The sequence below is a fragment of the Geotrypetes seraphini genome, chromosome 2 (assembly GCF_902459505.1).
Source record: "Geotrypetes seraphini chromosome 2, aGeoSer1.1, whole genome shotgun sequence".
Lineage (NCBI taxonomy): Eukaryota > Metazoa > Chordata > Amphibia > Gymnophiona > Dermophiidae > Geotrypetes > Geotrypetes seraphini.
The window spans coordinates 205275985-205302614 of NC_047085.1; the positions used below are offsets into that span (position 1 = coordinate 205275985).

General features: G+C 41.3%; 1 protein-coding gene across 4 annotated transcripts in view; it reads right to left on the reverse strand.

Annotated features, from left to right (window-relative positions):
• The window catches only part of LY86 (lymphocyte antigen 86), a 41678-nt gene extending 18492 nt beyond the window's left edge, over positions 1-23186 (reverse strand). For all 4 annotated transcript variants that reach the window (XM_033929679.1, XM_033929677.1, XM_033929676.1 and 1 more), the window contains exon 1: positions 23012-23186. In XM_033929679.1, coding sequence (XP_033785570.1) covers positions 23012-23132 — 121 coding nt within the window. In that variant the 5' untranslated portion in view covers positions 23133-23186. The remainder of the gene's footprint in view (positions 1-23011) is intronic.
• Positions 23187-26630: the final 3444 nt, after the last annotated feature.

Here is a 26630-nt window from a genome sequence, read left to right on the forward strand (position 1 = left end):
GTATACAAACCTAAGAATTAGAATAGATTAGATAGATCATAAGAATAGCCTTACTAAGTCAGACTAATGGTTCTTCTAACCCAGTATCTTGTTTTCACAGGCCTAGATTCACTAACCTCCTTTTTTTGGGCGATCTGTGTGCAATCTGTGGCTGAGTCTTCCCGGGCAACCGATCCACAATGCGTCCTCATACAAATTTCGGCAATTTGAGGCATGCCCCACACCAACCACACAGATCACACAATTTCCAATGATCAGGATGGTGTGGAGCTAAAGCAGAAGGGGGGACTTTTTCTTGATACAGCCTTCGGGCGAAACATGTCGGAATGACAGGTCCCTTCCTGATAACTATTGACAAAGGGAAAACTCAGAAAATGCAGATGGTCTGTAGATGGTCTGCGCATGCGCTTGCTCTCCGTGGCATAAACTTTGCTTTCTGACTTTTTTTGCAATTTTTTTACTTTTACTCTTGAGCCTGTGGAACAGAACACACCGTAGTGCAGCCCTGATTTAAACCTGCGGGTTAAAACCACGGGCTTGTACTGCAGGGAAGGGCGGCAGAAAGCAGGAGAGTCGGGGCGGCAGAGAGTAGGATAGTCTTTTCTTGCGGTGCGAGCTGGGAGAGTCGGGAAGGCAGAGAGTAGGGTGGTTTTACTTTGGAGGAAGTATGGTTGGGATTTCAGGGCTGCAGGGCAGAGAGCAGGGCGGTTTTACTTTGGGGGAAGTATGGTTTTACTTTGGATTTCAGGGCTGCAGGACTGGGATTTCAGGGCAGCAAACAGCAGGACAGTCGGAAAGGACGTGAGCGACTGGTCCTCAGCAGTCGCTTCTTGGATGTTCCTTCTTTTTTTTAATGAATCGCTGCCTTCTTGCTATGAATGCCATTTCCCCTCATTTGCATGTGCGGATCAGATCGGGTGTGGATTGGATCATGTAGGAGGTTAGCAAATCGGGTCGGGGGTCAGAGAACTATCGCACAGTGGCCACAAGTACTTAGCAAAACTCCAAATAGTTGCAACGTTCCATGCTACCATGTCTTTCTGACTTTTTCTCCAGTAACTTGTCCAAACCTTTTTTTTAAACCCATCTATGTTAACCGCTGTTACCACATTCTCTGGCAAGGACATTCCAGAGCTTAACAATTCTCTGAGTGAAAAACTATTTTCTCCTGTTGGTTTTTAAAGGGTTTTTTTTCCTAATACTTCTTTGAGTGACAGGGAAATACTTTTAAAAGAATGCTCCCTTCTGCATTATCTGCAATCGTATTTCTAACTGCAGGAACCTGAAGCAACATGGCCAAGCGTGCATGCCAGCACATAAGGCTCAATCTATTCACTCAATAAAGTTGACTGGCCAGCGTAAATTAATTTGCATGTCATAATCGAGATCTTAAACCGTATTGTACAATACACTGGTAATCAATGATGTTCAACAAAAAGAGGGGTGTGGTGTTCATATTGACCCACTCCACTTAGCAGTGGAGATGCTTAGTCACTTACTTCACATGCTAGAATGAAATATCTTCTATCTTATTAGTAGTTTCTGCCATATTAAGAGGCATTGTTATTACTATAATCAATCTCCATATTCCTCCAACTAGACTTCTTATTCCCTGCTGTCCCGGCTTCTTTTAATATCCCTCTTAATTGTTTTTCTCAGATAGTGCCAGTGACATTATTTCCTTCATTATTACTAAATGGTTTTTTGAAATGCCATTCAAAACCGTGTACTGTCCATCAGTGTTTATCTATATATGTAGATAAAGATAAGGATTGATGTGTACTTTCAATGCTCTATTTCTCTTAGTAAAAGAACTTGAAATACTTCCAGTACTGCTTCAAATAAATAATAGTTTAAAGTTGTTGAATAATTCAAATCCTTTTCGCAAAACAAAATCTGGTCACTAGAAAGCATCAAACTGGAGCATGATACAACTCTTTCTTGGTTGCTGAACTGGATAATGCTCATTGTAGCTTTTGTGGCATTTTTGTCCTCCTCTTCAGCCCTTCACTCACCTCAATGGACTAGTCAAAAATTCATTTTTATCACTGAGAAAGAGAAGGATGAGGAGGAATCACAAGCTGAATCAATGTCTCATTAGCCAATTTCAATTTGATTAAACAATATTTCTTTCTTTTTTTTAAATTCTTTATTCATTTTTATAACTTACATCAAGTGCATCAAAAAGTAACACCATTTTAACTTAAATACATCACTTGATATTTTACAATTCTTCATATTAAATAGAATTTATCCCTTTCCCTCCCAACACTTCAATATCTCATAACACATATATCATATAATAAAGACTTTCCTTCCATTCAAAGCAAATAATGAAAATTCAAATAAATTAACCCCCCCCCCCCCATTATTTAATTTGTACTAAGCAGGGAAAATTATAGCTACTCATTGCAATAATTTATTAATGGCCTCCACACATCTTGAAATTTATTGAAATTCCCTTTCTGAATAGCTAACGTTCTTTCCATTTTGTAAATATGACACACTGAATTCCACCAAAAACTGAAGTTCAATCTACTCCAATTTTTCCAATTACATGTTATTTGTTGTATGGCGACTCCTGTTAAAATAAGTAAAAGTTTATTATTTTTGGAAGATATTTGGCTCTTAGCCCTCATAGACATGCCAAATAATACTGTTTCATACGATAATACCACATGATTTTCTAACAAACAATTTATTTGGCCCCATATTGCTTTCCAAAAAGCCAAAATAAATGGACAATAGAATAATAGGTGATCTAAAGTCCCTGCTTCAAGATTAAACAATATTTCTAAGTGAAATGGTGTGGTGGCCATGCTAGTCCACTTTTCAAAGTAATATATAGAAATAAAACAAAATTCTAAAGGAAATAAGGTAATACCTTTAATATTGGACAAACTCAATGCATTTTATGATTAGCTTTCAAAGGTAACACCTTCTTCAGATCAGAAATAAGCAAATGTTGACAGTCTACATAAGGGAAACATGAAGGCATTTCAGTGATAGTTTCAGAGGAAAAGGGAGGGGAGGATGGGTAAGTTGGAGTCCGAGAGATAACTATAGGCTCCTTTTACTAAGCTGCGATAGCGGTTTTAGCGCACGCTAAATTGCCACGCACGCTAGATGCTAATGCCAGCATTGAGCTGGCGTTAGTTCTAGCCGCGTAGCGCGGGTTTAGCGCGCACTAAAATTCTGCACGTGCTAAAAACGCTAGTGTGGCTTAAATTTCTTTGCAGTGTGAAAGGAAGCCACGGTCTTTGTTAAGTCCTGTCTGGTAGGTGTCAACATGTTTCATTTTACGTTCAAAGGTCCTACGTTCTTAGATTGCCTTAAAATTTCCTATTAGTATTCTCACCATAAAATCATTGGCGCAGTGGTCAGGTTTTCCAAAGTGTTGCCTGACAAAGGTGACATCCTGGTTGGTACTGCAATTTTTCATATGATATCTGTGTAAGTTGATCCTAGTCTTTAGCATTTGACCTGTTTCACCATTGTAACACCCTTCTTTGCAGTTTTCGCATTGAATGATATACCCCACATTAGAAGATGAACATGTGAAGGTTCCCCTTATGTTGAATGTTTTTCCCATATGAGTGATCGTAATATCCTTTGAAATGTGCTCACACAGTTTACGGCTTGCGATACTGCAAAGATGTGTGCCATTCTCTTCTTTGTGGGTCCGTGCAGAGAGTTTGCTTTTTACCAGTTTCTATTTCAGATTAGGTGGCTGACGGAAGGCCAGCACAGGTGGAGCTGGGAATATTTCTTTTAGTAATTCATCTTCTTGTGGTTGTACATAAGAACATAAGAAGTTGCCTCCGCTGAGGCAGACCAGAGGTCCATCTCGCCCAGCGGTCCGCTCCCGCGGCGGCCCATCAGGCCCATTGCCTGAGCAATGGTCCCAGACTATCCCTATAACCTACCGTTACTCTTATCTGTACCCCTCAATTCCTTTGTCCTCTAGGAACCTATCCAAACCTTCTTTGAAGCCTTGTAACGTGCTCCGGCCTATCACAGCCTCCGGAAGCGCGTTCCATGTGTCCACCACCCTCTGGGTGAAAAAAGAACTTTCTGGCATTTGTTTTAAACCTGTCTCCTTTTAATTTTTCCGAGTGCCCCCTTGTACTTGTGGTTCCCCATAATCTGAAAAATCTGTCCTGTCTACTTTTTCTATACCCTTCAGGATCTTGAAGGTTTCTATCATGTCTCCTCTAAGTCTCCGCTTTTCCAGGGAGAACAGCCCTAGCTTTTTCAGTCTGTCAGTATATGAGAGGTTTTCCATACCTCTTATCAGTTTAGTTGCTCTTCTCTGGACTCCCTCAAATACCGCCATGTCCTTTTTGAGGTACGGCGACCAATACTGGACACAGTACTCCAGATGCGGTCGCACCATTGCACGATACAGAGGCAGGATGACCTCCTTTGTCCTGGTCGTGATACCCTTCTTAATTTTTTCTCTTATTTTTCTTAGTTTTGCCAGCTCCGGATTGTAGTGCAATAAGTTTTCTCTGGGTGTTCTGAAGGATGAGGCAATATTCTTGGAGATTATTTTAGGGTTGTATCCTTTTTGTCTGAAGGATTCAGTCAGGTTCTGTAGGTGTTTATCTCTGTCTCTTGGGTCATGTGGCTTGGCTGTGTATAATGGATTTCTTTTTTATATGTGAAGGGTGGAAGCTGGGATTGTGGAGGTAGTACATCCGTCTGTAGTTTCATGTACAATATATACAGTAGATGTTTGTGTGTAACCACTGTTGATAGAGACTGTGGGGTCCTTTTACTAAGGCTCGCTAGCCGTGTTTAGCGCGCGCTAAACGCTAACGTGTCCATAGACTATAACGAACATGTTAGCGTTTAGCGTGCACCAATATATAGCGTGTGCTAAAACGGTTAGTAAAAGGACCCCTGTGATGTCTAGAACACTGAATTTTTCTGGGGAATAGTCAATTTTGGATTTCATTGTAGGATGGTACGAGGGGGTGCTGTAAAGTTCTCAGCCCAACCACGAAGAGAACGATGTGGATATTGTTCAACCAATGATCTGAAACGCCAACGCACAGGGCTCTTTTTACAAAGGTGCGCTAGCGTTTTTAGCGCACGCAGAGGATTAGCACGCGCTAGCCGAAAAATTACCGCCTGCTCAAAAGGAGGCGGTGGCTAAAACCGCTAGTGCGCCTTTGTAAAAGGAGCCCGCAGAATTTCATTTTTGCAAATTGGCACTTAATGAAATAAGATAATACTATTTTCAGCAACAGTGGCAAAATAACACTCAGAATTTAGGAAGTTGGTTGGTTGGGCTGAGAACCTTTCTGCACCCCCTCGTATGTATTGAAAGAATTGCAAAAATGTTTGAGAGTCTCTTCTTCCTCAGTCCAAATCATAAAAATGTCATCAATATACCGGTGGTATTTCAGAGGGTAAGTTTAAAATGAAATATCTCCTCTAATTCTGCCGTGAAGAGGTTTGCATATTGTGGTGCCACCCTGGTACCCATAGCAGTGCCCATGATTTGCAGCTAGATATCATTGTTAGAGTGGAAATTATACCTAAGTCATGTTACACCAAAATTATAGCAATATCATAATGCATCATATACATACAATAACTAACACATCAAAAATACAGTAACAGTCACGTCAATTTCAGTCTTTCAAATCCTCTCTCATAGGGCCTGTTTTACAAAGCCACGCTAGCGGCTGCTGCTCATTTAACGGTCCTGAAGCCCATAGAGATTTAAAGAGCTTCGGGGTTGTTGCCGCACGGCCCATAGAGAGGAACAGAAGAAAAAATTGACACCTATCCACCCATCTTTCACAAATATCACCACATCTTTCACAAATATCAAACCCAGCTGCAGGTCTCCTTTTGTGGATGAACCACTGATATAATCCAGAGTGGAACACTAGCAGGCAAGTGGAGCACGGAATGCCTCAGTATAGGAGGGGGGAACAGATGAAAACAGTGTCTTTCCCCCTCTAACAGCCCTCCAAATGGAAAAATGAGCAGTCCCTCTTTTTCTTTGGTCCCTTAGTAATAGGTTTCTCATCCCAATAACTGTCTTCAGTTGGATCCTTCTAGTACAGTGGTTCTCAACCCTGTCCTGGGGACCCCCCAGCCAGTCGGGTTTTCAAGATATCCCTAATGAATATGCATGAGAGAGATTTGCTTACCTGTCACTTCCATTATATGCAAATCTCTCTCATGCATATTCATTAGGGATATCTTGAAAACCTGACTGGGGGGGGGGGATGTCCCCAGGACAGGGTTTAGAACCACTGTTCAAGTACATATTGAACTTCTAATTCATACTATAATAATAATTATTTTTTTTCCTTTTGTGTGTAATCCTCCTCATGTGTCTTCACTTTAGAGAGGGATCATTTTGAAGGCTAATGAGGCCTCATTTATTATTTCTGGACTTACTAGGAATATAGGTATTCCTTTTTTTAAATTGTTGATTCCTTTCTGATGGTATAATATACTCTATTTTCTTTTAAATTCCTGATAGTATATTTCTTCCTACTTCCCTAACTATTCCATTTTAATCTCTACTTCTCTTTATGTAATAATTAGTATTGTAAACTACCTAGTCCTTGGTTTTTTTGATAGGCAGTATATCAACACTTAATATACTTTAAACTTTCTTATTACTATAAACTTAATTCCAAAGAAAGTGTTCACAGAAGCAGTTCTATTTTCAAAGGGGAAGCTTCTTGCAGAGTTAATCTTTGAAAATTATGGTGGGCTTGTACTGGTAATAAGTCTCTTTCCTTACTTTGCAGGTGCAAAATTCACAAGACAGACTTATTTAACCAGACAATAAAAGGGACATACGTAGCAGGTTTAAGACTTTTTCGGCTGATTTTCAGAGCTATGTAGCTAAGTATTAGGGATGGGCAGCCAGGAAATTTTTGTTTTCGTTTCCTGTATCATTTCCAGAAATGTTTCTTTCAATCATTTTCATTGGCCAATTTTTCATCTTGGAAGCAAAGTCATTGAGTGTAGGCTTAGAACATAAAAGTAGCCATACTGGGACAGACCGAAGGCCCATCAAGTCCATTATCCTGTTTCTAACAGTGGCCAATCCGGGTCACAAGTTCTTGGCAAGATCCCAAAACAGTAAAACATATTTTATACTGCTTATCCTAGAAAAGCAGTGGATTTTCCCAAGTCCAACTTAATAATGGCTATGAACTTTTCTTTTAGTAAATTATCCAAACCTTTTTTAAACCCTGCTAAGCTAACTGCTTCCACCACATTCTCTAGCAATAAATTCCAGAGTTTAATTACACATTGAGTGAAGAAATAGTTTCTCCAGTCTGTTTAAAATTTGCTGCTTAGTAATTTCATCACATGCCCCTATTTCTAGCAGTTTTGGAAAGCATAAACAAGTGATTCACATCTACCAGTTTCACTCCACTCTTCTATCATATATCCCCCTCAGCTGTCTCTTTTCTTTAAGTTCAATAAATATTTTTTATTGTGATTTGAATAATACATAATCTTTTCTAAGCTGAAGAACCCTAGTCGCTTTAGCCTTCTTTTGACCCAAGGTATTCTCTCCTTACACAACAGTCAAACACACTTCATCCATACACTCTTAAACATGTGACAAGGTCCCTCCAGGCTCCTCCTGGTCATCTCTAGGTCCTTCCTGGACTCCACGGTCTTCCAATCCTCTCTTGACCCTTCCATGGCCCACCCACCCAGGGTCTTCCGGCAGCTTTCAGTGCCATTACTGGTCTCTCTGCTGGTTGCCACCAGTCGTGCCAGTCCCTCCACTGGTTGTTTACCAGACTTTTGGCCAACGTTCTTCTGGATCTGTCATGCTGCTTCCCTGGGCTCCTCTGGCAGCCTCCAGTGCCATTACTGGTCTCCCCGCTGGTCCCTCCACTGGTCATTTGCCCTAACCCTTTCAGCCTTGGACCTTCACTCTTCTGGCTCTCCTTGTGGGGGCCACCACTGGACCCTACGCCCCTCAGCCTCTTGGGTCCTAGATACCTCTTCACCAGTTCCTCTGCTGGTCATCAAGCCTGAGCCCCTCCCTGGACTCCAGGCTCTACTGGGCCTTCAGGCTACTCCTTCTTCCAGTCACTCAGGCATCTTTTCCTGGACATCTTTTCCTTATCCTAGATGTATGTTCTAAGGACTCTTCTAATCTCCCATCCAGTCTCTCTCTGAGAGCTCTTCCAACTTCTCTCTGTGAAGATTCTCCTGTCACTCACTCTCTTAGTCTTTCACACTACCACCAGGCCCTCTCATGATCACCCTCAAGGTCTACCAGGCAGACTAATTTAACAGACTTACTGAGAATAAAGTCTCCAGCAGGGAAGGGGTAAAACACGGACCTCACGGATCTAAACCCGTATGGCCTTAAAAATCTGAGGTCCGTGTTGGTCCGTGTCCCTGCCGCTTGTAGTTTCTGTCGCTGACAGACCTTGATGAGATTTGAGCGCTGACGGATCCGTCTCAGCATAGGGAGGGAAAAGTGTTAGGATCCGTCAGTGCTAAAAATCTCTTTGAGGTCTGTCGGAGCCAGAGACTAGTGCTGGAGCGGCAGAGCAGAAGCCAAGAGAGCGGGGACATAGGTTTTGGATGTGCGTTATGGAAAAGAAGTCTCCAAACTCCAGCACTAGTCTCTGGCTCTGACAGACCTCAAAGAGATTTTAGCGCTGACGGATCCTAACACTTTTCCCTCCCTATGCTGAGACGGATTCGTCAGCGTTAAAATCTCATCAAGGTCTGTCAGCGACAGAAACTACAAACGGCAGGGACACGGACCGACACGGACCTCAGATTTTTAAGGCCGTACGGTTTTAGATCCGCGAGGTCCGTGAGGTCCGTGTTTTACCCCTTCCCTCTCCAGCATGCCTCCCCTTGATGGCTGCCTGATTCCCAAAAGAGCTTATCAAATTTCCCAGCGTTCTGCTCTGGACCTGTCCTTTTCAGCACCACCATTCCCTCAGCCTTACAGGAATGTTATGCAGATTAGCTCCTTCCTTCTGTTGCTCGGTGACAAGAACTCCACCCTGTCACACGGAGCTAGAAAAGGTTCAAAGAAGAGCAACAAAGATGATAAAGGGAATGGAACTCTTCTCCTATGAGGAAAGACTTATGAGGATAAGGTTCTTCAGCTTGGAAAAGAGACAGCTGACGGGAGATATGACTGAAGCCTACAAAATCCCGAGTGGTGTAGAACAGGTACAAGTGGATTAATGTTTTACTCCATCAGAAACTACAAAGACTAGGTGGACACTCAATAAAGTGACAGCGATATACTTTTAAAACCAATACTTAAGCTCTGGAAAAAGCATTACCAAAAGATGTGGTAAAAGCGGTTAAGGTAGCTGGTTTTAAAAAAGATTTGGACAAATTCTGGGAGGAAAAGTCCATAGTCTGTTATTGAGACAGACATGGGGGAAGCCACTGCTTGTCCTGCATTGGTAGCATGGAATGTTGCTACTCTTTGGGTTTTTTGCCAGGTACTAGGGAACTGGATTGGACACCATGAGAACAGGCTACTGGGCTAGATGGACCATTGGTATACCAGTAAGGTATTCTTATGTTCTTATGCTCGGTTACAGTTTCTACTTAATAAATTTCTCACACAAATAAGTTTTCAAACCCTTTTGAAATAACATGTAGGAGAATTGATTTTCAATGCAAATTTGAGCTGATTGGTAAGAGAAAGAATGATCTAGATATTTAATTCCTTTAAAGCAGGGGTGTCAAAGTCGGTCCTCGAGGGCCGCAATCCAGTCGGGTTTTCAGGATTTCCCCAATGAATCTGCATGAGATCTATGTGCACGCACTGCTTTCAATGCATAGTCATTGGGGAAATCCTGAAAACCCGACTGGATTGCGGCCCTCGAGGACCGACTTTGACACCTGTGCTTTAAAGGATGGCACAACTATGTCCATTTCATAAAAACTGCGCCTAGCCCTTAGTCTAGTTAGATAAGATACTATGAAGATTCTCTAACGAGGCTAAGCCCTAAAAGATATTAAAGATAAAACAACAATTTTTAAATATTATTTGGACTCAGAAAGGTAACCAATGTAACTGTTTAAATTGATTTAATTAGATTTCTATTCCATCCTCCCGTGAGCTCAGAATGGATTACAAAAGCACGTTCAAGTTTCAAGTTTATTAGATTTTAATATACCGACCATCAAGCAAATATCTGGACGGTTTACATTAGATTTAAAAATGACAGATAAGAATAAGAACAATTGAAGAATTATTTAGTAATTTAAATAATATATAGTGAACATTAAAGACATTAACAAGACGGACTTAACAGTGAGGGTAGAGGGAATGGATTGGTAAAGTTACATTGTAGGTAGAAAAAGGAGAAAGAGGGGTTGGGGGAAAAACAAGTTGGATGGGGATAAAATATGTGAAATGTTTATAAAAGAGAGAAATTAAATAGAAGCGAAATTAAAAAGAGAGAAATTAAATAGAAGCGAAATTAAAAAGAGAGAAATTAAATAATAGAGAAGGCATCACGAAATAAAAATGTTTTTAAGTTTTTCTTAAATTTGTCAAGATGTTGTTCGTCTCGAAGTGGTTGTGGAAGAGAGTTCCACAATGTCGGGGCTGTTACCGCAAAATTTATTTTTCGTGTGTAATAAAACTCTTTTATAGACGGAATCAATAAGAGATTTTGATTTGAAGATCTCAAAGTTCGAGTAGAGCGCTGAGGAATGAGACGTTTGTGAAGATATAGCGGCAAGTGAGAAGATTTTATTTTAAATGACAAAAGGATGATTTTGTAGGTGATTCGATGCGTCACGGGTAGCCAGTGAGCTTCTTTCAGAGCTGGCGTAACATGATCATATTTACCTAGGTTCATAGTAGATTACAGTAGACACACACAGTCAGTTATATTTATGTTAGACATTCATGGTACATTACAAAGGACAGCCATGGTAGCATAGGACATGACAGGATGCAGAGAGATGTTCATAGCAGAAACGTAACCTCTGTTCTAGAACCCACTTCAATCCAAATTCTAATTCACTCTTTAATCATTTCACACATAGATTATTGCAATTCTCTTTACCATGGCATAACTCAAAAAGAATCCCGCAGACTACAACTAATCCAAAATACCGCAATCAAACTTATCTATAAGGCCAAAAAATATGATCACGTTACCCTGCTTCTTTGAGAGTTACACTGGTTACCAGTCTCCCGTCGAACTACATACAAAATTCTTCTTTTAACTTTTAAAATTAAGACCTCCCACCTCCCTGTTTTCCTAGACAAATATCTTATTCCACATAACCCCTCCTAGGGTCCTTAGATCTATGAATCAAAACTTATTGACAGTACCCTCAATCAAGGACCTATACTTTACTAGAAATTCCATTTTTTCTGAATTCAATGCCACTTTATCTCCACCACGAAAATTCCCTAAATAAATTTAAAAACGAATCTTAAAACATTTCTCTTTAAAGATTCCTATCAATAAGTGTGTGTGTGTGGGGGGGAGGGGGGGATGAAAGAAAGAAAAAAAAAGTTTTTAAGAAGCGCAATCCCTGTCTTCCTCTCGTTATTCCCTATCCCTCTATCCTTCCTTTTTATTTTTATTTACATATTGTAATTAAAACTTCCCTATCCCCTAGTACCTTTCGTTTCTAATAAGTCTTAATTTGTCATAGTTTTACTTTTACCCTCCTCTTAATTTACTTCAATTAAATTTTATTAGATTTTTCTAATTTTTAATATTGTAAACCGTCCAGATACATGTGATGGTCAGTATATCAAGCCATAAATAAACTTGAAACTATAGGGGAACTGCTTGCTGGAGGTTGTTCAGATGAAAAGAAAGGTTTTTACTGCTCTTTGGAAGCTCATCAATGAGTTCAGTGATCTGATCTGTGCAGGCAGCTGGTTCCATAGGCGTGAGACAAAATGGCTATAGGAGCACTTATGGGCGGTTTCCATCTGGAGAGATCTCACTGGGGGGATGCATAGCCACCTCTCTGCCTCAGAGCAGAGGGAGCGGGTAGGGGTGACACTCAACTAAACTTGCCCTGCTTATAAATCTGCCACACAAATAAGCTGCTTCTGCAGAAGTCCTATGTGAAAATCCATGGGGGGATACATGGCATTCGGATGCAAGTTCTGAATTTTCTAAGAATAACTTTTAAATTTGACTGGGTTTTTTTTCCCCCCATCTGAAGGAACAGTATATTCCAGCCCTACCACATGGTAATATACTAGTCGACCTATGCTGAAATGTCTCTTTTAAAAAGCCAAGCGAGCTGAAAAAAAATGACAAACACAGGATCCCTGATGAATCCTTAAGCAATTTGTCATTACTTAGCCTCACTGGGGACATTCTAAGTTAATCAGACTACAGCACTAATGAGGCTTTATGTTCCTATGTAAATATAACATAATGCTGATTGAACTCGCTAATTGTTGCCTCATAACAGAAGCAGAAAATTGTGAAGGCAGTCCATGCAGTTGAAACCCATTCAGGCAGGGACGGATCCCTGCATAGATATACTGAGCCCAGACTCAGGGGACCAAAGGACTGGGGCCCTTCTCATTACCAAAGTGGGCTTTACATAGCAGCCTATCTATATAGTCTGGTGGTTGTGTTTCCCAGGAATGTGATAAATCTGTTTATCAATTCTGCTAAAACTCTGATGTGTTCCATTTATTAATGCTCATGTCATTATCTATAACACATAAGAACTTAAGAATAGCCTTATTGGGTCGGACCAATGGTCCATCTAGCCCAGTGACTCGTTCTCATAGTGGCCAATCCAGGTCCCTAGTACCTGGCCACAACCCAAGGAGTAGCAACATTCCATGCTACCGATCCAGGGCAAGCAGTGGCTTCCCCCCATGTCTGTCTCAATAGCAGACTATGGACTTTTCCTCCAGGAACTTATCCAAACCAGCTACGTCAGCAGCTCTTACCACAACGTCTGGCAACGTGTTCCAGAGCTTAACTATTCTCTGAGTGAAAAAATATTTCTTCCTATTGGTTTTAAAAGTATTTCCTTGCAACTTCATCGATTGTTTCCTAGTCTGTAATTTTTGATCAAGTAGAAAAATCAATCCACTTGTACCCATTCTACACCACTCATTCTCAAAGTATAAAGTTAAAATACTTGCACAATTGCACATACAGTATATTGTATTTCATGTGTGATGGATTGCACAACTATGTATTTGGCAGTTGCGGCTGGGAAGGGGGAGGAGACCCTATGTATGAGTTGGCTCAGGGGCACACAAACTTGTGATCCATCCCTGATGTCATCCATGCCATGTTTTTAACTGTTGGCTTTACATATATAATTCTATAAGGTGTCACTTAGTTTAGGCTGAAAGAAGGCATGTAAATAGTGGTATTCTAGTCATTTATGTGTATAAGTGGCCACTTACAACCATAAATGTCATCTTATAGAATACTGACTAGTGCCATGATTTTTTTTAAAAAAATGTTTATTTCTTAATTAGAAACCACCGACAAAGCAGACATTTTCCATAGATTAATGTCTTCATCACATAACATTACCAGCCAACTGAAACATTCAATTATTTGGAAAGGTGGCAGGTTTGAGATTGAATCTAAATCTGAAACAGTGGCACTAAGAAGGGATGACAATGTTATATTATGTTAATCAGGATTTCTATTTGACCTTTGCCTGTTCCGTTCAAGGTCAGATTATATTACAAGAGGTTGGGTCAGTTACCCAGGAGCAATGGACAGTTTAGTTTGACACAGACATTCAATAGAGTTGTTACCATGTTTCCCGAAAATAAGACAGTGTCTTATATTAATTTTAGGCCCCAAAAAGGCACTCTTCTCTCTCCCCTCTATAGCGATTAACTTGTCCTTTTGATCACTCTCTCCTCAACAATGAATTTCCTGTCCTATTAATTCTCTTTCTTCTTCCCCTCTTAAAGTCAATTCAATTTGTTATCTTTGCTTAATCTTCTGTAAACCGCATAGAACTTCACGGTATTGCGGTATATAAGCTGTTATTATTATTATTATTAGGGGTATGTACATGATCAGCTCTTCCTTCCTCTTCTTCACCCCAATTTTTCCATTTTCCTTTCTCTCCCCCACATGTGCAGCATCTTTCCTCCCCTCCCATCCCTTGCCCAGCTTCCCTTCCCTCCCTCCCATCCTTTGTTCAGCAGGACCCTTGAGCGAGCATTCCCCCCCAAGCACCCGCCACGCAGCCAAATCCCCATCCTTGCCTCTTTCCCATCGGAACCCAGCTGCGAGCCCTACTTACCTCCCTAAGCAGCGTCAGGCTGGCAGCACTCTCATAGGCACTGATTGGCTGAGGCACCTCGGGCTCCTCCTTGGGAGGAGCCTGAGGTGCTACATCCAATCATTGCTTTAGGCCCCTCCACATGCATCAGATGATGCGCCGGGGTGGGGCCTAATGCCTCTATTGCGCAGCTGCGGCCCGGGGACCAGGAGCAGGAGGACTTTCCTCTTGCTCCCGAAGATTGGCGTAGGAGCAGGAGGGTCCGGGCACCCCTCCTGCTCCCAAAGATGGGAGCCTTGTCGGAAGGAGCAGGAGGGACCGGGCACCCCTCCTGCTCCCAACTATTTTAAAGGTACCGGGGTGGGTGGGCCGGGCCCAACCGCCTGGGCCGACCAGGGGTGGGCTGGGGGTGGGAGGCCTAGGAGCAGGAGAGATTGAGCACCCCTCCTGCTCCTAACTTTTTGGTGCTGGGAGGGGGGCGAGAGCTGTGCCAGAAGGGGGTGCTGTGCCGGTTGCGGGGAGGGAGGGAGGGCGAGGGCGGCCGTGCTTGGGGGCGCGTTTGTGTGTGGGGGTACATTTTTTTGACAGGTCTGCCTGTCTTTTTTATTCATTTTTTAAAATGGGGCAGATATTTTGCTTAACTCAGTTACCGACAGGTCTGCAGCAGTTGGGTTAGCTAATAGTAAAACCTGATTCGAAATAGTCAAGCAATTGTTAGTGAATCAATCGCTTGGCTATTTTGCATGGAGTTTTGCTAATTTGCATGGGAGGGTCAGGATCGGATCGCTACAGGCGTTAGTGAATGGGGTTGGAGGGAAATTTTGTCACAAAGGGCTCGGAAACCGATCGGTACACGATCAGTTTGCTTAGTGAATTTGGGCCTCTGTTAGGTGGCCGGGAGCATTCCCTCTCAGGATCTTAAAGGCGGTGATGCCTAATACTTCACAAACAATTTTCTTAAAAATCTATGCCAATGTTTCAAAAACCTTCATATTCATTTTTTTTTCTTTTATTTATTTCTAAAAAACCTTCATATTCAAGTAGAAATTTTTCTTATTAAAAATATTTAACGTCTACTTCTTTTTCAAGGACTTATGCTTTACTGATTCTCAAAACATCCAAATCAGCTTTTGAAAAAAAATCTATATGTTTCTATACAAAAATAACTCACATCTTCAAAAAGGCAGCATTAAATAATAAGAAAGATATATGGAAATCAAGAGGTCCATCCATTTCATTCTAAAGGTTTGCCAGGGGTATCCATATTTAAGCTGCATTGCCACAATAGCTATAGATCCTTTATTTGCCCTTCAAAATACTCTTCAAGATGTCTTCTCCACTCTGTACATACTTTTTCATTGAGATTTTGCCCCTCTTTTACGAATGCATAGCGCTGTGTTCGTAAAAGAGGGTTTTATGACACAGCACACATATTATTTGCATGCAATTAGTGTTCAACATTAGGACTATTTTTTATCACTGTTCCTCTGTTATTCCTGTGCGTTGTTGGCTATAATGCCGGAGTACTGAGTATTGGGCCATCAATCTTATGTATCACTGTTGTGTGTTGTATGCAATATCACTTGTACGAGAGGACATTGAAAAATTCTCAGGCCAGCCAAGAAGAGAATGATGTGGAGCCATGAAGCTTGTAAGTTATTCCACACTTTTCTTGACTCTTGTCTTTTTAGTGAGGCAAATGCATTTAGTAAATAGGAAAGCCAAGCCATTGTGACATCACTGATGAGGTTGGCTCTCAGGCATTGGTGGAATGAGGCATTATGACATCACAATAGGAGAGGCCACTGAAAAGTTCTCAGCTCAACCAAGAAGAGAATGATGTGAAGCTGTTATGCCTATGTCCAGGGGGTAACTGAAACTCAACATACTACGTGATATGTCTCCTCAAGTCTGCTTATCTGACCTCCGTGACCTGGGTGTTGCCAAAACAACAACAAAAGGACAGTAAAACCAGATGGAAAGCTGGTTTCTGCAACAAGTTTGCTGATCTGCTATCCTGACCTCCTTGACCTGGGTGTTGCCAAAACAACATCAAAAGGACAGTAAAACCAGATGGAAAGCTGGTTTCTGCAACAAGTCTGCTTATCTGCATTCCTGACCTCCTTGACCTGGGTGTTGCCAAAACAACAAAGAACAAAAGACCAGGACCGGGTGTGCCTGAATCGTAATGAAGGACGCTGGTTACTGCAGGACCAGCTGTTTAGCTATGAACTCAGCAACTTTCACCCTTTATAAGGACGGAACTCTGCCCCTAACATTAGAATCCAAGACGTCTAAAGGGACAGTCTCCCGTGTCCACTCACCTATAAATTGCAGGGATTCCCAATTGTGAAGGATGGTCGTTGCCTGGGATTGCGGTGAAGCTATTTTATTCTTATATTCATATATATATATATATATATAATAAAGGGTTATTGTTTATGCTTTTATATTGTCTGTGTGCTTTTCTGAGTGTCACAGATCAAGGTTTCAAGGTTTATTAAATATTTGATAAATCGCTATATCTTTATACAAAGCGATGTACATTAAAAAAAAACAATTAATTAAGATAAAAACATACAATAAATATATAAACATTAGATATTGGACAAGACAGACAACAATTGGGAGGAAAGGGAGGTTAAAGTTACATATCTTATAATAAGAAACACATTTAAGGGTAAAACATTAAGGAGGTAGTAAAATTCTTGAAACGGAAAAAATTTTATTAAAAAGCAAAATTTTTATGTATTAAAAATCTTTTTAAAAAGAAATGTTTTTAAAGATTTCTTAAAAGAGGGAATGTCTTTTTCATTTTTTATATATTGGGGCAATAAATTCCACCATTGGGGGCCCACGACCAAAAACATGTCTAATCTACGGGTGCCTATAATTTTTAAAGATGGAATAACTAATAAGTTTTGGGAAGATGACCTAAGTGCGCGTGCGGAGCTATAAGGAATTAGCATTTTAGAAATGTACTGAGGTTCTTTGAAAATCAAGTTTTTAAAAATAAGTAGTAAAACTTTATATTGTATACGCTGGCAAATAGGAAGCCAGTGTGCGTCTTTGAAAAGTGGAGTGACGTGATCAAATTTCCGAGCATCATAGATTAGTTTTATTGCCGTGTTTTGAACAATTTGCAGTTGTCGTTTTTCCTTTTGAGTGATATTAAGCAACAAAGAGTTGCAATAGTCCAGTTTTGATATTACCAATGAATGAATTAAGATATTGCGGGATTTGGATTCGAGAAATTTAGAAATAGATCGAATTAGACGTAATTTGTAAAAGCAGACTTTAACTATATTGTTAATGTGATCTTTAAATTCTAGTCTTTCATCAATTATAACACCCAAGATTTTCGTTTTAGGAACGATTTCGATTGGTTTATTATTAAGGAGGAAAGGAGAATTAAGTCTAATGTCTCTTTTCCAGTTAAAAATCATAGCTTTTGTTTTATTTATATTTAATGATAATTTATTATTATTAAGCCAATTATGAACTTGTTCAAGTTTTGCATTTAAAGTTTTGATTTCTTCATGATTTTCAGGATTAAATGGATGAATTAACTGTATATCGTCTGCGTATGAAAAAGCAGTGAAACCAACAGACTGGCACAGATTCAGTAATGGTGCAAGATAAATGTTGAATAACAGAGGCGATAGGATAGATCCTTGAGGGATACCAAAGGTTGTCGTATATTCTTCTGAAAATCCCTTATTAAATTTCACAAGATAAGTTCGATTAGTAAGATAAGAAGCAAACCAATTAAGGACTTGGTCACTAAAGCCTATTGATTCTAATCTCCTAAGAAGTAAATCGTGATCTATTGTATCAAATGCTGCGGAGATATCTAGGGAGAACAAGACTACGGATCTGTGATGATCCAGAAAATAGTGAATGTTGTTTGTTAAGCCAATTAGGGAGTGTTCTGTATTATGGTACTTGCGGAAACCTGTCTGATTGGGATGTAATACATTGGTTGATTCAACAAAGTCGGAAACCTGATTAAATATAAATTTTTCAGTCAGTTTTGCTAAGAAGGAGATATTAGCAATCGGGCGATAGTTTAAAGGGTCATTTCTACTGATTTTGTGATCTTTAATTAATGGAATGATAGTAGCAGTTTTCCAAAGAATAGGAACTGTAGCAGATTGTAAACTTTTTAAAATTATGGAATGAATGAATGGGCCAAAGAGATGAAAGAATTTTTTTAAGTAAAATGGGTGCAGAATTTCGAATCCAGAGCTCTTTAGATTTATTTGTGACATGAGTGATTTAATATCATTAAGTGTAGGGAGTTTAAAATTTGAACATCTAGCAGTAAAAAGATGGTCGCCAGGATGTTCTATAGAGTGATTATTGTTTATATTGGAAATAAAAGTATTTCAAATATTGTTGATTTTTTGTTTAAAAGCATCTGCTAAATCTTGCGCTTTTAGAAGCGGTGTCTGATTAGTAAAATTATTTGTATTATGAGATGTAATAGATTTTAGAATGTTAAATAGAGCAGCAGAATTTTTAGCTTTATGAATTTTGTCGGAATAAAATTTTTGTTTGGACTGATTAATTTTTAATTTGTATATGGCCGCTTGTTCCTTGAAATTTAGGAGATTCCTTTGAGTCTTAGAATGGCGCCATTTTCGTTCTAGGGCTCGAAGTTGTTTTTTTTAAAAGATGTAATTCAGGTGTAAACCATGGGTTAGATAATTTTCGTGCTGATATAGATTTTGAGATTTTTGGCGCCTTAGTATCTAGAAAGGAGGTAAGGGAGGAATTCCATTGTAAAAGGTGATCATCAATCAAGGTTGGCATATCTTCAATAGTCGAAATGTCGAAGAAAGGTATTATGTCTGTATCGTCTATGTTAGTAAGATCACGATATGAAGTTATTTTAGGTTCAATGTGTTTTTTACGAGATTTTAAACTAGAAAAGGCTATGGTAATAGAAATGAAATAGTGGTCGGACCAGGGTACTGGATTAATTAATGGAGTGGAGCAATTAATATAATGAGAATTGGGGGCAAAAATCATATCCAAAGTATGATTTGCTGAATGAGTTGGGCCGTCAATTTTTGGAACTAAGTTTAATGAACAAAACATATTTAATATTTCTTGGCTATTGATATCTGAGGCATTGTCAAAATGAATGTTAAAATCTCCCAAAACTAAAGGAAATAATGAGGATGAACAAAAATCAAAAATTATATCTTGAAGTAATGTAATTTTATTTTGACATACTGGTGGAGGAACATATAACAGCAAAAAATTGATCATCCCATCTGACAGAAATAAGTGGCGGAACAGAAGCCATAAAACTTACAAGCTATTTCACACGTTTCTTGACTGATATACTACTTGCTGACATAGAATTCTAGAATATTTATGACTGTGGTAGAACAGTGGTTCCAAAACTTTGGTTGGGACCCCAAATAGGGTCACATCATCAGCCAATGGATTCACAAATACAGGGCTGATCCCACTCCACTGGATCTCCACTATAACCTATTCCTAGTACTGGTAGTGAGCATTGGGCCCGTGAAAGTCTACTGTGTGCACTTCCTTGTAGACTGGTAATCCATATAAAGTACGTACAGTATGCTGACACACAAGATCCTGGGCTGACTGCTGCCATGTTGTCACCACTGCAGCTCTACTGCTGCCTTCAATTGCCAGCCCAAGAGACTAGAACCAGATTCCAGTACGGCTCAGATTAATGACAATTATAGCTGCTTTTACGAACCAACTTGAAGGTCTTTCTATTTACAAAACGTTTTGGGAAACCATAGCAAGCGGCAATATGGTGCATGAGATTGAATGTTCTTGCTTAGTTGAGGAATGCCATGGATAGGCTGGAGGATTTTTTATTTGTAATTCTTTTTATGGTTCATTAATTTATTTTATGTTGATGTTATTTCATTTTATTTTTTAGAATGGCTTTTGTGTTTGTTTTTAATTTTCTTTGAAATAACATTGGGCTCCTTTTACAGAGGTGCGTTAGGGCCTTAACGAGCGGAATAGCGCACGCTAGCCGCTACCGCCTCCTTTTAAGCAGGTGGTAATTTTTCGATTAGCGCATGCTATAGCGTGCACTAATCCGGTGTAAAAGGAGCCCATTGTGTTATCGATTATGTTTTATGGTTATTATGGATTTGGTGCTGTGTTTTGCATCACAAAAGGTGGAATATAAATAAATAAACTGGGAAAGGAGAAAGTAGAGGAGTGAGTTACAGGGAATGGAGGGCTGCTATTATGTTTTTTTTCATTGTCATTTGGGATCACATGAATTTTTAAATGTTTAAAAGGGAGAAAACTTTGGGAAGCATTGTGGCATTAACTAGAGAGCATTATGCCCTTGAAGCATGGTTAGCACATGCTAACAGGCTACTACAGAGGGTGGTAAAGCATTTTGCCTGTTTGAATGCAGCAACCCACACATTATCTATTTATACACATCTTGGAGGAGGGGGGTATCATGGGCGGAGAGTGGGCATTCCCACATTATCGGTTCATATAAAGCGCGCGAGGACAAAGGCGCACCGACAACCGAGCGAAGACAACTGAGCGCAGGGCTTAATCGCGTCGAAGAAAAACCATATTTTGAAGGGCTCCAACGTGGGGTGTTGCTGGGGAACCCTCCCACATTACTTAATAGAGATCGCGCTGGTGTTGTGGGGGGTTTGGGGGGTTGTAACTCCCCTCATTATACTGGAAACAACTTTTTCTCTGTTTTTTAGGGAAAAAGTTAAGTTTTCAGTATAATGTGGGGGGTTATACCCCCCACACCCACCCAACATGGCAGCCTGAGGCAGCACGATCCCTATTAAGTAGAGTGTGGGGGGGGGTTTCCCCCCCCACACACTCCCGTCGGAGCCCTTTAAAATATGTTTTTTCTTCGGCGCGATTAAGCCCTGCGCTCAGTTGTTTGCACTTGGTTGTCGGCGCGCCTTTGTCCTCGCGCACTTTTGATCTGTCATCCACATGATCTACTAGCATGTTAGGATTAGTTCATGGTAAGTGGACAATGCAGGGTTAACGTGGGTACACTTACCCCCTCTTCTACAAAACCGCGCTAGCGTTTTTTTAGCAGAGAGCCGCACTGAACGGCCCACGCTGCACCCAATGCTCATTGAGTTCCTATGAGTGTCGGGAGCCGCACAGTCCATTTAGCGCGGCTCCCTATGCTAGAAAATGCTAGCGCGGTTTCGTAGAAGAGGGGGGTTAGTGTTACCTAAATAGGAGGTAGAAATTCCTCCTATATTACCCCCTTTTTATGAAGCCACGATAGGCTTCTTTTATCGCCGGCTGCGGTGGTATTAGCTCTGACACTCACAGGAATTCTATGAGTGTCGAAGCTAATACCACCACAGCCAGTGATAACAAAGCCTAATGTGGCCTCGCAAGGGGGGGGATAATTTTTTGAGGGTAGCATGCGCTGCTGGAAACATTAGTGTATGAGCTGCAAAATAGAACCCCCCCCATGCAAAAACGCTATGTGAAATCTGGGCTCGATGTGCAGGAAAAGTCCATTTCTTGAATGTGTAACATGGACATACGTCCCGTTTTGAATGGGCCCATCCCGTTTTTAGGTAGCCTATCCCATTGTCCCCAAGCTCAGCTTCGGGACGCCAAAATGTCCCATTTTCAGAAAGAGAGCAACCCACTGTAACAATTTCAAAAAAGGCGCTGTGCTTGGGGACAACGGGATACGACTTTAAAAGTGGGGGGGCCCACAAGCCTTCCCCCCCCCGATGTCAATTCTGGCATCAGAGAGGAAGTTCCGGGCCAGCCAGGCAGCGATTTGCTGGCCCGGAACTTCCTCTCTGATGTCAGAATTGACATTGAGGGGTGGGGGAAGGCTTGTGGGCACACCGCTTGTAAAGTCGCTGCACACACCTGGCCTGTTGCTGCGTTGGTGTCAGGGAAGCCGGAAGAAATCGGCGGCGGTGGGGGGGGGGGGGGGGCAGGGAGAGAGAAAGAAAAAAAGGGGGGTCATGGAGAGAGAAAGAAAGAAAGAGGGGCAGGGAGAGAGAAAGAAGGGAAGGGGAGGGGGGAATAAGAGAGAAAGAAACAAAGACAGATATCTACAATGTTATTACCTAAAAAATTTGTAGATATCCCATTTTGAGGAAAAAAATTTATGGTAATGTTAGGAATGTGGTAAGCATAGATTTCACTGCACCTTACTAAAAGGGCTCCTAAATCAGTAGAAAGCAAGCATATGACAATGGAGAATCGGGGTCATAACCTTAAGGCAAAAATCTCTCAAAACAAAATTGAAACATCAGCAAATGCTTTTCCTTTGAACAAATGAGATATGAAGCAGCTCAGCTTCCTTTTTATGGTATACAGTAAGCACATTCATTGCAGTCACACTGAAGCTGATGACAAAGAACGAGGAACTACAGTACGGAGGTTTCCAGTTTTTGGCTAGCAAGTTTCACTGTACCTCTGAATTGCTATCCCTCATGTGTTTATATCTCTGCAGACCATTTCACCTCTCCTATGCTACAACTGTTCAAGCTGGCGGGCTCCTTTGCCAGAGGTCTTACTCACCGGCCCACATTGGAATGAAAGCCAAATTCATACTGAGGGACCGGGGTAAGAAGCAAGGCAGCGGGACAAGGATAATTGACCCCTTTCACCTCTGAGTGAGCAGTACATGAAAACGCAGATGTCTTCAGGAACAACTTTTAATACTGTCCTTAAATTTAGGGGGGTGGGGGGTGGGAAAAAAAAAAACATGCTTAAAGAAACTCACCACAACTTCTGTAATACCCTTCCAGATTTGGCCCGCTGCAGATTGTGTGCATGGGCCATTCCTTGCTCTCCGAGAGACAGAAAAGAGAAAGAGCAGAAACTGCAGCTGTCAGGATGTCCATTTTGTGACTGATTATTTTCCTTTCATCTGCTTTGGCAGAGACCTGGCTGACTGGTTTCACTTCCTTATGTGATTGACTGTAAGAAAGTGAAAGACAGCAAACCCTCCCCCAAACCTTCATGTGCCCAGCAGTATAAACATCTCATCTCTTTTGTTACAGTTTTCAAAACCCAGTCAGTTGCCTTCATAACAGCCATTAATGGGTTGTGGTTTTTAAAAAAAAATTTAGTACAGTCTTTATTCATTATAATCATACAAATGTAATGGCAAGCAAACGCAACAATACAACATAAAATAAGAAAATTTTAGAAAACAATACAAACATAACATAACAAGAGAAAGATGTATCAAAAGGCTATCGCTTTCAAAATATCACTACTTGTGGGCCAAATATGAAACTGCCATGTAAAGGGTATGTTCAGGAAATTACTCAAGACACAGCTATTTGTAGATGCTTTCTTCTACACTTCCCCCTCCCCATTTGTGGTTTCTGCACTCGCAATTTCACATAATCGCAATTTTTTTCTGGGGAGGGGGAAAATTAAAAAAACCATATTTTTTACCTCCCTGCCGCCTTCCCGACCTTACCTGGTGGTCTAGCGGGCTTTCGGAGCAGGAGCGATTTTCCTACGCTCCTGCCCCGTGCAGATCGCCATGAGGAAATAACTGTAGGGAGTTCCCGTCGTAGTCTCGAGAGACTACGGGAACTCACAGCAGCCATTTCCTCATGGCGATCTGCATGGGGCAGGAGCGTAGGAAGATCGCTCCTGCCCCGAAAGCCCTCTAGACCACCAGGTAAGGCCAGGAAGGCGGCAGGGAGGTGGGGGTGGGTCAGAGTCGGATAATCGCGGTTTTTCGCCATTCGCGGTCCGGCTCTGCCCATATCCCCCACGAATAAGGAGGGAGAAGTGTAGTTAATAATTGCCTTTTTGGCAAAGCTGATGAACTGTTCATGATCGTTCTCATTATGCTTTTAGTTTCTAATAATGTTTTAACAAGATTTTTTAGGATTATTTGTATGTCATGATGATTCTGTTTTTAAATTATGAATTTAACTTTGTGAACCGTTTAATTATAAACAGTACAGAAATTTTTTTAAATAAATAAATAAAAATAAAATACTTGTAAACGCAAAAAGATAGAGGGATTGGGACTTGAATATTGCCTTTTTGTGGTTACACAACCACACTAAAAGTGGTTTACATATATACAGGTACTAATTTTATACCTGTGATAATAGAGGATTAAGTGATTTGCCCAAGGTCACAAGGAGCAGCCTTCTCAAGCAATTGGTATTGGAGCCCACCAGGGACCAGGCGTTACTAGACCTAGTTCTCACCAACGGAGATAGCGTCACGGAAGTCTCAGTAGGAGACACACTGGCCCCCAGCGACCATAATATGGTATGGCTCAACCTCAAGAAAGGTTTCCCTAAGACAAACACAGCAACAAGGGTTCTCAACTTTAGAGGCACAGACTTCAACCGCATGGGAGATTTTGTCCATCAGGAGCTACATAAACAAGCAATATCTGACAATGTGGAGGATATGTGGTCGTCTCTGAAGTCCATCCTACACGAAGCAACAGACCGATACATAAGACAGTAAGTAAACGCAGGAGAAACAAAAGACCCCAATGGTTCAATAAAGAAATTTCAGACCTAGTTAAACAGAAAAAAGACGCATTTATCACCTACAAACATTTAGGCAGAGATGGGGCGAAAGAGGACTATCTAGACAGATCTAAAGCTGTCAAAACAGCAGTAAGAGAAGCCAAACTCCGAATGGAGGAAGAGCTAGCACGGAAAATTAAGAAAGGGGATAAATCTTTCTTCAGCTATATTAGTGACAGGAAAAGAAACAAAGATGGGATAGTACGCCTGAAGCAATCGGACGGTAACTTTGTGGAATCAGATTCTGAGAAGGCAGAACTACTAAACAAATACTTCTGTTCAGTGTTCACCCGCGAAGCGCCGGGAGCTGGTCCACAGCTGCAGACGGGAGATAACCAGAAAGACCCGTTTCAAGATTTTGAATTTACGCCCAGTAGCGTCTATGACGAACTATCAAGACTCAAGGTAAACAAAGTCATGGGACCGGATAACCTACACCCCAGAATGCTCAGGGAGTTAAGAGAAGTCCTGGCAGAACCATTATCTGTTCTTTTCAATCTTTCCCTAAGCACAGGAAGGGTCCCCTTGGACTGGAAAACCGCCAACGTAATCCCACTCCACAAAAAGGGCTGCAGGACAGAGACAGCAAACTACAGACCAGTGAGTCTCACGTCTATAGTGTGTAAACTCATGGAAACACTGATCAAACAGAATCTTGACACAATCCTAGACGAAGAAAAACTGCGTGATCCACACCAACACGGGTTCACCCAGGGCAGATCCTGCCAATCTAATCTGATTAGCTTTTTTGACTGGGTTACTAGACAACTGGACGCCGGAGAGTCACTGGACGTGGTATATTTGGACTTCAGTAAAGCATTTGATAGCGTCCCTCATCGAAGATTACTGAACAAGCTGAAATCGATAGGATTAGGAGACACTCTAACTACATGGGTTGGGGATTGGCTGAGCGGTAGACTTCAGAAGGTGGTGATGAACGGTACCCCATCCGAAGCATCGGACGTGATCAGTGGAGTGCCACAGGGCTCTGTCCTGGGCCCGATTCTATTTAACTTATTCATAAGAGATATGACGCAAGGACTTAGAGGAAGGGTATCACTGTTCGCCGACGACGCCAAACTTTGCAACATAGTAGGCAAAAGCTTATTACCTGATAATATGACACACGACCTACTGTTGCTGGAACAATGGTCAACTACTTGGCAGCTAGGCTTCAATGCTAAAAAATGCAAGATAATGCATCTGGGTAAGAGAAACCCGCGTAGAACTTATGTACTAAATGGTGAGACCTTGGTTAGGACCACGGCGGAACGCGACCTAGGGGTGATCATTAGTGAGGACATGAAGGTTGCCAATCAAGTGGAGAAGGCTTCCTCCAGGGCAAGACAAATGATGGGGTGTATCCGCAGAGGTTTCGTCAGCAGGAGACCTGAAGTTATGATGCCGTTGTACAGAGCCATGGTGAGGCCTCACTTGGAGTACTGTGTTCAGTTTTGGAGACCACACTACCGAAAGGACGTGCTGAGGATCGAGTCGGTTCAGCGAACGTCCACCAGGATGGTCTTGGGGCTCAAGGATCTCACGTATGAAGAAAGATTAAAAAAATTGCGGCTGTACTCACTTGAGGAAAGAAGAGAACGGGGAGATATGATTGAAACATATAAGTACATCACGGGACACATCGAGTCAGAAGATGATATCTTCTGGCTCATGGGACCCTCGACCATCAGAGGGCATCCGCTGAAAATCAGGGGAGGGAAGTTTCATGGCGACTCCAGGAAGTACTTCTTCACCGAAAGAGTAGTGGATCATTGGAACAGACTCCCACTCCAGGTGATAAAGGCCAGCAGCGTGACGGATTTTAAG